This window comes from Molothrus aeneus, chromosome 3 (assembly GCF_037042795.1).
Source record: "Molothrus aeneus isolate 106 chromosome 3, BPBGC_Maene_1.0, whole genome shotgun sequence".
Classification (NCBI taxonomy): Eukaryota; Metazoa; Chordata; class Aves; order Passeriformes; family Icteridae; genus Molothrus; species Molothrus aeneus.
This window is the reverse complement of record NC_089648.1, coordinates 112,215,709-112,228,138: the sequence shown is the minus strand read 5'-3', so window position 1 is coordinate 112,228,138 and position 12,430 is coordinate 112,215,709. Positions and strand designations below refer to the sequence as shown.

Genomic DNA, 12,430 nt, shown 5'->3' with positions numbered 1-12,430 from the left:
GCCCAAATTCCCACTCTGGCGTTTCTCTCCTGGATTTTGGCCCATAAAGGAGGAAAACCAGGGATAAAGGATCCAAGAGGAGATTCCCAAATCCTTCCTCACCCTCTCGGTCTCCTCGATCAGCTTCAGGCTCTTCCTCTTCTCTTCCTCCTCTTCCTCCTCCTCTTCCTGCTCCACCTTCTCTCCAAGCGCTTCCCTGGGAGCAAAACCGGGAAAAGTTGGGAATATTTTATAATATTTAATGAGAATATTTATAAGAATTTTATATATTAATATAATTTATTTTAATTTATATAAATGTATATAAAATTTATATATAAATATAATTAATATAATATAATATAACATAATATAATATAATCCAATATAATATAAACCAATATAATATAAACTAATATATTCTAATATAATGTAATGTAATATAATAAAAATAATAGAATATATTGTAATATGATGTAATTAATGTCAATTTAATTAATATAATTTTTGGGGGGATTTGGGATTGGGATGATGATTTTTTTGGGATTTGGGATGATCCTGGTGGGATCCTTCCAGCTCAGGATATTCCAATGGGATCGGGAAGGGATTTGGGATGATCCTAGTGGGATCAATCCCAGGTGGGATCAGGAAAGGGTTTGAGATGATCCCAATGGGATCCTTCCCACTCAGGATATTCCAGTGGGATCAATCCCAGGTGGTTCCTTGGGATGGGGAAAGGGTTTGGGATGATCCCAGTGGGATCCTTCCAGCTCAGGATATTCCAATGGGATCAGGAAAGGATTTGGGATGATCCCAGTGGGATCCTTCCAGCTCAGGATATTCCAATGGGATCAGGAAAGGATTTGGGATGATCCCAGTGGGATCCTTCCAGCTCAGGATATTCCAATGGGATCGGGAAAGGATTTGGGATGATCCCGGTGGGATCGTTCCTGTGGGATCAATCCCAGGTAGGATTGGGAAAGGATTTGGGATGATCCCAATGGGATCGTTCCCACTCAGGACATTCCAGTGGGATCAGGAAAGGGTGTGGGATGATCCCAGTGGGATCCTTCCAGCTCAGGATATTCCAATGGGATCGGGAAAGGATTTGGGATGATCCCGGTGGGATCGTTCCTGTGGGATCAATCCCAGGTAGGACCTGGAATTATTTGGAATGATCCTGGTGGGATTCTTCCCACTTGGGATATTCCAGTGGGATCAATCCCAGGTGGGATCAGGGAAGAGATTTGGGATGATCCCAATGGGATCCTTCCAATGGGATCAATCCCAGGTGGGATCGGGAAAGGATTTGGGATCGGGAAGGGAAGGAGGAGCCCGGCGGGGCGACAGATGAGATTCCATGAATTCGGAATTCCTGCTGGGAATGGGATCCACGGGCACCTCGCTGTGGGTCAGGCTGGGGGGAAGCGGTGCTTTCCATCCCAATTTTCCCTAAAAACAGCGGGAAAAGCGGGATCCTGACCCAGCCCCAGCTCGGGAGCGGATCCATCACAGTGGGATCCGATCCGGACAGGGAATCCATGGGATCCAGTTCAATCCCAGGGAAAATCCTTTGGGGAAAGGATCCCGGGATGGATCCGGGGTGGGAACGGGGATTTGTCCAAGTGGGAACGGGACTGTCCCAGGGATGAGATGTCCTGAACTTTGGGATCGGCTGGGATTGGGAATGGTGATCCCTGGGATCGGGAATCTCCTCCCAGGGGGATCCCAGAGCTCCTGCGCCCGCCCGGGAATTGTTTGGGAATGTTTGGGATCCAGGGGAGGCCCCGGCCTGGGGCCGCTTTGGGGACACTCCTGGGCCCCTGCCCCCTCCCAGCCCCCACTGTGGGAATGTTCTGGGATTTGGGAATGGCCCTGAGCTCTGGGATTGGGACTGGGATTGGGATGGATCCCCAGCCTTTGGGATGGATCCTGAGTTTGGGATTGGGATGGATCCTGAACCTTTGGGGTGGATCCTGAGTCCGGGATTGGGATGGATCCTGGGCCTTTGAGATGGATCCTGAGTCTGGGATTGCGTCTGGGATGGATCCTGAGTCTGGGATTGGGATTGGGACGGATCCTGGGCCTTTGGGATGGATCCTGAGTCTGGGATGGATCCTGGGCCTTTGGGATGGATCCTGAGCTCTGGGATTGGGTTTGGGATGGATCCTGAGCCTTTGGGATTGGGATGGATCCTGAGTCTGGGATTGGGATTGGGTTAGGAATTAGATCCTGAGCCTTGGGGATGGGTTTGGGATGGGTTTGGAGCCCTGGGATTGGATCCTGAGCCTGGGATTGTGTCTGGGATGGATCCTGGGCCTTTGGGATGGATCCTGACCCTGGGATTGGGTTTGGGATGGATTTGGAGCACTGGGAATGGTCCTGAGCACTGGGGATGGGTTTTGGATGGATCCTGAGCCTGGGATTGGGTTTGGGATGGACCCTGAGTTCTGGGAATGTACCTGAGCACCTAGGATAGGTTTGGGATGGATCCTGAGTTCTGGGATTGGATTTGGGATGGATCCTGATTTCTGGGAATATTCCTGAGCCCCTGGGAGGGATTTGGGGTCAATCCTGAGCCTGTGGGGTGTGTTTGGGAGAGATCCCAAGCCTGGGATTGGGTTTGGGACGGACTCTGAGCCTGGGACTCGGTTTGGGATGGACTCTGAGTTCTGGGAATGTTCCTGAGACCCTGGGATGGGTTTGGGACAAATCCCGAGCCCCGGTTCTGCTTCCGAGCCCCGGTTCCGAGCCCCGGTTCCGATTCGGAGCCCCGGCTTTGGGGTCGGCTCCTGATCTCCGGCCCAGTTTGGGGTGGGGAACCCCCCAGGACCACCCCCATCCCTCTGGAAAACCGGGAATGGGGCCCGGCCCCCCGTTCCTCACCGGCGCCGGACATCGATGCGGGTCCGGCGGGCGGCGATTCGCTGCTGCCGCGCCCAGTCCGCACCGGACCCGGTACCGGCATCGGCACCGGCATCGGGAACGGCATCGGTACCGGGACCGGGATCAGCAACGGGACCGGAATCGGGATAGGGACCGGTACCGGGATCGGGACCGGGATCAGCACCGGGATCCAGCTTGGGATGGAGTTTAGGATCGAGTTCAGGCTCGGGCTCGAGCTCCGCGAGCTCCAGGCTCGGGCCTGGGCCCGCCCCGTCCTCCCCCGGCTCCATGAGCACACCTGGGCGCAGGTGCGCGCCCGTTACTGCGCATGCGCGGCTCCCGTTACACCCCCCCCCCCCCCCGCCAACGGCAGCTGCGCGACGCCCACTACGCATGCGCGCACCTTGAGCGTCCCTCGTTGCCTAGCAACGCGTGAGGCATCACGGGGGCGTTGCTGCGCATGCGCAGTAGCGCTTCCCGTAGCTTGGCAACGGCGGGAGCATCATGCCCCCCCCCGCGCCCTCCCAAATTTTCCCGGTGCGTTTTCCGTGGGAAACAGCGGGAAAAAGGCACCGGGAGAGATCCTCCCGCCCCTTCCCGCCGGGAACCGGGAGCTCGGGACGGGGATGGAATGAGGGAAGGGGCTGGAATGGAATTCCCAGAGAATCCCTGGGAATGTCCCAGGAAAGGCTGGAGCACCCCGGGATCGGGGTGGGAATGGGATGGGATTGAGGGTCCATGGATCCCATCCCAAACCATTCTGGGATTCTGGGATCAAGGACACTCAGGATCCATCCCGAGGGATTTTTATGGAATTCGGGGATGGAAAAGGGAAGGGAGACCCTTCCTGGAGTCCCGAATTCCCAGAGAAGCCCCTGGATCCCGAAATTCCTTCCCAAGGAGGAGTCGGGATGGGGATGGATCCAATGGCAGGCTGGGAGAGCTGGGAATGGAGGGAATTCCATGGGAAAGGGGAGCTTGGGATGGTGGGATCTTGGGAAGGGATTCCTGGCTGGGCTGGGATTCCCAGAGAATCCCTGGATCCCTGGCAGTGTCCAAGGGTGGATTTGGAGCACCCTGGGATGGTGGGAAGTGTCCCTGGGATCATTGGATTGAAGGTCCATGGATCCCATCCCAAACCATTCCGGGATTCTGGGATCAAGGACACTCAGGATCCATCCCGAGGGATTTTTACGGAATTCGGGGATGGAAAAGGGAAGGGAGACCCTTCCTGGAGTCCTGAATTTCCAGGGAATTCCCTGGATCCCAAAATTCCTTCTCAAGGAGGGGTCGGGATGGGGCTGGATCCAATGCCAGGCTGGCACAGCAGCTGGGAATGTGCAGCTGGATCAGGGGAGGATCCAGGGAATCCTTGGAGCCGCTTCCCCATCCCAAAGGGGCTCCAGGAGAGCTGGGATTTGGGATTTGGGATGAAGGCTGGAGGGGCAGGAGCCAGGGAATGGCTTCCAGTGGGAAAGGGGAGCTCGGGATGGTGGGACCTTGGGAAGGGATTCCCGGCCGGGCTGGGATTCCCAGAGAATCCCTGGCAGCGTCCCAGGACAGAAGTCCCATCCCAATTCCCGAGGATTTGCTTTTCCAGCCTCCCTCGCGGCCGAGCTCCAGGATTTCTGGGAATTCCATGAATTCCGTGAATTCAGGCAGGGAGCAGAGCCCTCCAGGCCCAGCGTTCCCGGGCCCTTTCCTTCCTCCTCCTCCTCCTCCTCCTCCTCCTGCTGCTGCTGCTGCTCTGGGATGTGGGAGCTGCCTGTTGCCATGGGGGGTTGCCATGGGATTGGGATCCGCAGTTTCCATGGAAATCGTGGGAGGTTGGGAATGGGATGGGACGGAGGGGGAGGGGAGGGGGGAAGGGGCTGAGGCCCTGCCAGGATTCCCGGGATGGCCCCAAATTTGGGGAAAGTTTCCACCTCTTCTTCCCCAATTCCTGCTTTTTGGGGTTTTTTTTTCCTTCCTTCCTGGAATGTTCCTTTTCCAGGGAATTTCGCAGGCCCTGGTGGGGCTGATCTGGGGGTCAAGGGTTGGGAATATTCCGGGGGACAATTTATGGAAAATCCCAGATTTTTGGGATTCCCGAATCCTTTCAGATTGCTCCGGGATGCAGCAATCCAAATGATTCCCTCCAGGAGATGGGAAAAGAAGGGAAAAATCCGGGAATTTCAGCCCGATCCATCCCTCCAATCCCTTTTCCCAACCCTGATCTCAAAGGATGAGGAAAAATGGGATGAACCCACAACCTGACCCCATCCACCCACCCACCCACCCTCATTCCTGCGCTTTTCCAGGATTTTCCTCGGGAAAAGTCCCCCAAAAGTCATTCGGAAGTGGAATTACCCAAGTAAATAAATGGAATGATTGAGGTTTGGACGGCCGGGAAGCCCCGAATTCCTTGGAATGCTGGAACGGGGGAGGGGGGGGATGAGGGGGACGGAAGGTTGGGATTTTTTTGTCCCAGCTCCAGAAGATGGCAGCAAGAACCCGCGGCATTCCCGGCGCCGGGAACAGCTCCGTCCAACCCCCTGGAAGCGGCTCCAACTTCTCCCGCTCCCAAATCCCGGCCGGATCCCTCGGAGCTCATCAAAAAAAAGTGAGTAAATCCCTATTTAAAAAAAAAAAAAAAAAAAAATTATTTTAATTTTATTTTATTTTTATTTTTATTTTTATTTTATTTTTATTTTTTAATTTTATTATATTTTATTTTTATTTTATTTTTATTTTATTATATTTTATTTTATTTTTTATTTTATTTTTTAATATTATTTTTATTTTATTTTTATTTTATTTTATTTTATTTTATTTTATTTTATTTTTATTTTATTTTATTTTTTAATATTATTTTATTTTATTTTTATTTTATTTTATTTTATTTTATTTTATTTTATTTTATTTTTTAATTTAATTTAATTTTATTTTATTTTATTTTACTTTATTTTAATTTATTTTATTTTATTTTTTATTTTATTTTTTCCCGGGATGCCGCAATTCCAAAGCGTCGCTCCCTAGCGATGGGAGAGGGAAGGGGAAAAAAAAATAAAAAGGAAAAATAATAATTAAAAAAAAAAAAATCCCGGCGGATTTTGATTCCCAGCTCTCCGTGCCAATGGAAAAAGGGGAAAATTGGGAAGTGGAAGGAAAGGGGGGAGGGAGCAGCGGTTTCCCGGGAACCGTTCCCGGAGCGACCACGGGATCGCCTTTGGAAAGGGAAAAGGGAGCATGGGATGGCTCAGCCGCCTCCTGAGTGAGTCCGCGGGAATCCGCCGGGATTCGGGATCATCTCGGGAATTATTCATCGGGAATTTGGGGGGGCAGCGTTTTCCAAGCCCAAAATCGTCCGGGACTGGAGGTGGGACGGGACGGGAAAAGGGCGAGGAGGAGGAGGAGGAGCGGGATGGTTCCCGTCGGAACTCCTGCGTGGAGATTCCCGGGGGGAATTTTTTTTGGGGGGGATGATCCGAGAGCCGGGGAGATTCCCGGAGGGAATTTTTGGGGGGATTCGAGAGCCGGGGAGATTCCTGGGCAGCCCCGAGGATCCAGGATTCCAGCCGGGAGCGTGGGAACTGCGCATCTCCGAGTGCGTGGGAGAGCTCGGGAACAGCCGGGAATGGGAATCTTGGGGATCCAGGGGATCCAGGGATCTGCTCGGGATCCCGGGATTTGGGGTCCCTAAAGGGGAATTCGAGGTGGATTGCCCGGGATGTGGGATTCCAGAGAAGGGGATGTCGGAATTCCCCGGGGGTTGTGGGCAATGGGGGAGCCCCACGTCCCCTGCGGGGTCGTTCCCGAATTTTAGGGGTCGTGGCCAGGTGGGACCACCTGGATCAGGGAAAATTTGGGAGCAGCGGGGAAGGAAAAGGAGATGGGGGAATGGGAATGGGGATGGGGATGGGATTGGGAGTGGGAATGGGAATGGGGATGGGATTGGGAATGGGATTGGGAATGGGATTAGGAATGGGATTGGTTTAGGATTGGGAATGGGATTGGGAGTGGGAATGGGAATGGGGATGGGGATGGGATTGGGAATGGGATTGGGAGTGGGAATGGGAATGGAAATGGGGATGGGGATGGGATTGGAAATGGGATTGGGAATGGAAATGGGATGGGGAATGGGGATGGGAATGGGGATGGGAATGGGGATGGGATTAGGATTGGGAGTGGGATTGGGAATGGGGATGGGAATGGGGATGGGATTAGGATTGGGAGTGGGATTGGGAATGGAAATGGGATTGGAAATGGGAAGGGGATTGGGAATGGGGATGGGAGTGGGAATGAGATTGGGAGTGGGATTAGGATTCGGAGTGGGATGAGCCGGGTGTCTTTGGACTCCGTCGTGGGCTGCAGCTCCACAGGAATTCCCACTGGGAATTTCGGGAAGGGTTCACCCCCCCCCCGCCTTCACTTCCCCATTCCCACTGGGAATTCCCAGCACATCCCGGGATCACAGCCACCCCCAAACTGTGGGATCAGGGGCACCCCACGGCTCCCCTTCCCTTCCCACTTTTCCTCCTGGCATTCCCAGCAATCCCTAAACCACTCTGGGATCGGGATTTGGGATCGGGATTGGGATTCCTCCTCCATGAAGGATCCTTGGGGCAGAATTCCCAGGATCCCGGGAATCCCAGGATTGGGAAGGATCCTCTGGGCCAGGAACGGGCTGGGAGAAGAATCCTGGCAGGGGCTGCAGCTCCACAGGAATTCCCACCTGGAATTTTGGGAATTCCCACCTCACTTCCCCATTCCCACGGGGAATTCCCAGCACACGCCCAAACTGTGGGATCAGGGGCACCCCACTGCTCCCCTTCCCTTCCCATTTTTCCTCCTGGCATTCCCATAATTTTAAACCACTCTGGGATCTGGATTGGGATCGGGATTGGCATTGGGATTGGGATCGGGATCGGGATCGGGATTCCCCCTCGGTGCAGAACCCTCGAGGCAAGAATTCCCAGGATCCCGGGAATCCCAGGATTGGGAAGGATCCTCTGGGTCAGGAACGGGCTGGGAGAAAAATCCCGGCAGGGGCTGCAGCTCCTCAGGAATTCCCACCTGGAATTTCAGGAGGAGCTCACCCCCGCCTCCTTCACTTCCCCATTCCCGCCGGGAATTCCCAGCAAATCCCGGGATCGCCGCTGCGGGATCAGGGGCGCGCCCCACCGCGCCTCTTCCCGGTTTCCCCCCATGGCGTTCCCATCATTCCCAGCCCCTCTGCGCGGCTCGGCTCGGGTCCGTCCCGCGGGCGGAATTCCCAGAATTCCCAGGATCCCGGGGATCCCGGCACCGCCGGGGCGGGGGGGGGGGGGGGGGGGGAGTGGCGGCGCTTCCCGGCACCGCCCCCCCCGCTCCTTCCCCCTTCCTGCCCCGGCTCCTTCCGCGCCCCGGGAGCCGCCCCGGCTTCTCCCGGGATATCCCCCCGATCCCCGCGCCGGGACATTCCCGGGATATCCCCCCCATCCCCGCCCCGGCTTCTCCCGGGATATCCCCGCTCGCTCCCAGCGCCGGGAGATTCCCGGGAATCCGCGCCCGGAATTCCCGGCGGGTTCCCAAAGCTCCGCCGCGCAGGTGAGGGGGTCCCGGAGTTTTCCGGCTGCTTTTGCCGGGTTTTCGTCCCGGTTGGCTGGGAAGCGCTGTCTGGAAGTGTCCGGGATTCGGGATTTGGGATTCGGGATTTGGGATTCGGGATTTGGGATTCGGGATTCGATTCCCACCAGGAGCCGGGATTCAGGATTTGGGATTTGGGATCCGATTCCCACCAGGAGCCAGGATTTGGGATTTCGGATTTGGGATTCAGAATCCAATTCCCACCAGGAGCCGGGATTCAGGATCTGATCCCATTGGGAGCCAGGATTTGGGATTCGGGATTTGGGATTTGGGATCCGATTCCCACCAGGTGCCGGGATTTGGGATTTGGGATCTGGGATCTGATTCCCACCAGGATCCAGGATTTGGGATTTGGGATCTGATTCCCACCAGGTCACAGGATTTGGGATTTGGGATTTGGGATTCGGGATTCAGGATTCGGGATTCAGGATCTGATCCCACCAGGAGCTGGGATTCAGGATTCAGGATTCAGGATTCAGGATTCAGGATTCAATTCCCACTGGGATTCGGGATTCAGGATTCGGGATTTGGGATTTGGGATCTGATTCCTGCCAGGAGCCAAGATTTGGGATTTGGGATTTGGGATTTGGGATTTGGGATTCAGGATCTGATCCCGTGGGAAGGTGAGAGCCGCTTCCCAAATTCGGGAAACGCCGGGAAGAGCCGAGGGAATGGGAGCAGGAGCTTTTCCACCATCCCCTTCCCAACATTCCGGGAAAACCGGGATGAGCTCCTGGTGGAGCCGGCGGTGGGGGTGGGATGGTGGAGGTGGAAACTCGGGAATTTGGGAATACGAGAGCCGAGCACCGGGAGTTCCGTGGGATTTGCTGGAATCGAGGTTTTCCCGGCCGTTCTGGAAGCTGGGATTGGGAATGCTGCGGGTTTTGCTGGGACTTGGGTGGATCCGGGGGGGGTTTCCGTGACCCTCCTGGAATGATCCCGCCGCCGGATCGCTGGGATTGGGACGGGGATCCCCATCGGGGAAGGTCCCGGGGGGTGCGGGAATGTCCCAGGGGATCATTGGGAACACCCAGAGTCTGACCTGGAGTCGGGAAGGATTTGGGAATCTCAGAGCTGGGAAATTCCAGGAGCAGGATGAGAGTCCCCGGCCTCCATCCGGAAGATCCATGGTGTCCAGAGCTTTTCCAAGGGCTGGGAATGCGGAGTTGGAATCCTTTGGGGGTTTTTTTTTTTTCCCCCTGGTGGGACGGAGCTGGAAATCCGGGAAATTTTCCGGGTGGGATCTCCACGGTCCCTCCGCCGCCGGGAAAGGGGCAAAACCCGGGATAACCAGCAGGAAAATTCCCACAAGGAATAAAAGGAGGGTTTCCCATGGAAAATCCCACGGGTTTGGCTGTGTTGGCCCTCAGGGTGGATCCCAGGAAGGATCCTGGGAATGGATCCTGGGAAGAGCTGGGGTGGATCCCAGAAAGAGTGGGGATGGATCCTGGGAAAGATCCCTGGAAGGATCTCGGAAAGGACAGGGATGGATCCCAGGAAGGATCCCGGGAATGGATGGGAATGGATCCTGAGGAGGCCAGGGAAGGATCCCAGGAATGGATCCTGGAAAGGATTCTGGGAAAGATCCCGGGAAGGGCAGGGATGGATCCTGGGATGGATCCTGGGAAAGATCCCGGGAAGGGCAGGGATGGATCCTGGGAAAGATCCCGGGAAGGGCAGGGATGGATCCTGGGAAAGATCCCTGGAATTATCTCGGAAAGGACAGGGATGGATCCCAGGAAGGATCCCGGGAATGGATCTGGGGAAGGATCCCAGAAAAGATCCCAGGAAGGATGGGAATGGATCCGGAGGAGGCCAGGGAAGGATCCCAGGAATGGATCCTGGGAAGGACAGGAATGGATCCTGGGAAGAGTGGGGATGGATCCTGGGAAGGATCCTGGGAAAGATCCCGGGAAGGGGCAGGCATGGATTCTGGGATGGATCCTGGGAAGGATGGGAAGGGATCCTAAGGAGGGCAGGGATTGATCCCAGGATGGATCCCAGAAAGGATGGGAATGGATCCCAGGAAGGATCCTGGGAAGAATCCCAGGAAGGATCAGGGGAAGGATCCTGGGAAGGACTGGGATGGATGCCAGGAATCATGAGGATCAATCCCAGGAATTATGGAGGTGGATCCCAGGAATTATGGGGATCAGTCCCAGGAAGGATCCCAGAAAGGATCATGGGAAGGATCCCAGGAAAGATCCCAGGAAGGGCAAGGATGGATTCTGGGATGGATCCCAGGAAAGATTCTGGGAAGGATGGGAATGGATCCAGAGAAGGGCAGGGATCGATCCCAGGAAGGATCCCAGGAAGGATCAGGGGAAGGATCCCGGGAAGGACTGGGATGGATCCCAGGAACTATGAGGATCAATCCCAGGAATTACGGGGATCAATCCCAGGAATTACGGGGATCAGTCCCAGGAATTATGGGGATGGATCCCAGGAATTATGAGGATCAATCCCAGGAATTACGGGGGCGGATCCCAGGATTTACGGGGGCGGATCCCAGGGGTTACAGGGGCGGATCCCAGGGGTTACGGGGGCGGATCCCAGGGGTTACGGGGGCGGATCCCGGGGGTTACGGGGGCGGATCCCGGGGGTTACGGGGGCGGATCCGGGGGTTACAGGGAGGGGAGGGCCGGGATGCCGTCGGGGCCGTGTTTGAGGCGGCGGCAGCGGCGGCAGCGGCAAAAGGGGAACAGGAAGAGGCCGAGGCTCCCGACAGCCCCCGGGAAACCTCGGGAAGCTCCGGAGCCGGGGCCAGCAACGGCCCCAAAAACCCCGTCCGTCAAAATCCCGGGATCTGGCGGGGGAAATCCCGGGATCTGACAGGTAAAATCCCAGGATCTGAGGGGAAAAATCCTGGGATCTGACAGGAAAATCCCAGGATCTGAAGGGAAAATCCCAAGGTCTGACAGGGAAATCCCGGGATCCAAGGGGAAAAATCCTGGGATCTGACAGGAAAAGCCAAGGATCTGACAGGTAAAATCCCAGGATCTGAAGGGAAAATCCCAAGGTCTGACAGGGAAATCCCGGGATCCAAGGGGAAAAATCCTGGGATCTGACAGGAAAAGCCAAGGATCTGACAGGTAAAATCCTGGGATCTGAAGGGAAAATCCCAAGGTCTGACAGGGAAATCCTGGGATCCAAGGGGAAAATCCCAGGATCTGACAGGAAAATCATGGGATCTAATGGGATTATCCTGGGATCTGATGGGAAAATCCTGGGGTCTGACAGGGAAATCCCAGGATCTGACAGGAGGATTCTGGGATCTGATAGGGAAATCCTGGGATCTGACAGAAAAATCCTGGGATTTGACAGGAAAATCCCAGGATCTGACAGGTAAAACCCCAGGATCCAATAGGAAAATCCCTGGATCTGATGAGAAATCCTGGGATCTGACAGGGAAATCCTGGGATCTGACAGGGAAATCCCGGGATCTGACGGGAAAACCTGTTCCAGGAAGGGTGGGAAGCACCAGGAAGGAGCCTTGGATGGGGCTGGGACGGCTCCGGAGGGCAGGAAGTGCTGGAATTCCAGGATTCCCAGGAAAAAACCGGGATATTTGGAGGGATGGGAGTTGTTACGTCCCAGGAAAAGTGGGAAAGGATTCCCAGGGCTGCGGATTCCATGGAGGATTCCTGGGATCTGACTTATCCTGGCCGGATCCCAGTCCGGTCTTTGGCATTCCCGGGGTTATCCAGGTGCAATCCGACCTTTTCCAGCTCGGGGTCGAGGCTGGAAAAGCGGGAATGTCGATGGAAACGTCGGGAGCTGTTTGATCTGGGGCTGCTCCAAGCGGGGAATGGGCTGGGAAAGGTTCCCGGGAAAAAAAAATGGGGAATGGGATTTTGGGTGAAAAAGGGGGAATCGGGGTAAAAAAGGGGTTGATATGGGGGGGGATCATGTGGGAATGATGGGAATGTGGGAGTGATGGGAATGATGGGAATGTGGG

The 12,430-nt window shown here is 55.2% G+C and overlaps 2 protein-coding genes across 5 annotated transcripts in view; one reads left to right on the top strand and one right to left on the bottom strand.

Annotated features, from left to right (window-relative positions):
- Positions 1-3,159, bottom strand: part of DRC1 (dynein regulatory complex subunit 1) — a 28,176-nt gene extending 25,017 nt beyond the window's left edge. For both annotated transcript variants that reach the window (XM_066545969.1, XM_066545970.1), the window contains exons 1-2: positions 2,866-3,159; positions 103-196 (exon numbers count right to left, since the gene is read on the bottom strand). In XM_066545969.1, coding sequence (XP_066402066.1) covers positions 103-196; positions 2,866-3,155 — 384 coding nt within the window. In that variant the 5' untranslated portion in view covers positions 3,156-3,159. The remainder of the gene's footprint in view (positions 1-102; positions 197-2,865) is intronic.
- Positions 3,160-5,337: 2,178 nt separating this feature from the next.
- Positions 5,338-12,430, top strand: part of PTK2B (protein tyrosine kinase 2 beta) — an 84,060-nt gene continuing 76,967 nt past the window's right edge. For 2 of the 3 annotated variants that reach the window (XM_066547648.1, XM_066547647.1), the window contains exon 1: positions 6,067-6,118. In XM_066547648.1, the coding sequence (XP_066403745.1) occupies positions 6,094-6,118 (25 nt within the window). In that variant the 5' untranslated portion in view covers positions 6,067-6,093. Of the gene's footprint in view, positions 5,468-6,066; positions 6,119-12,430 lie in introns of those variants that run through there. The other variant, XM_066547649.1, reaches the window with a different exon arrangement.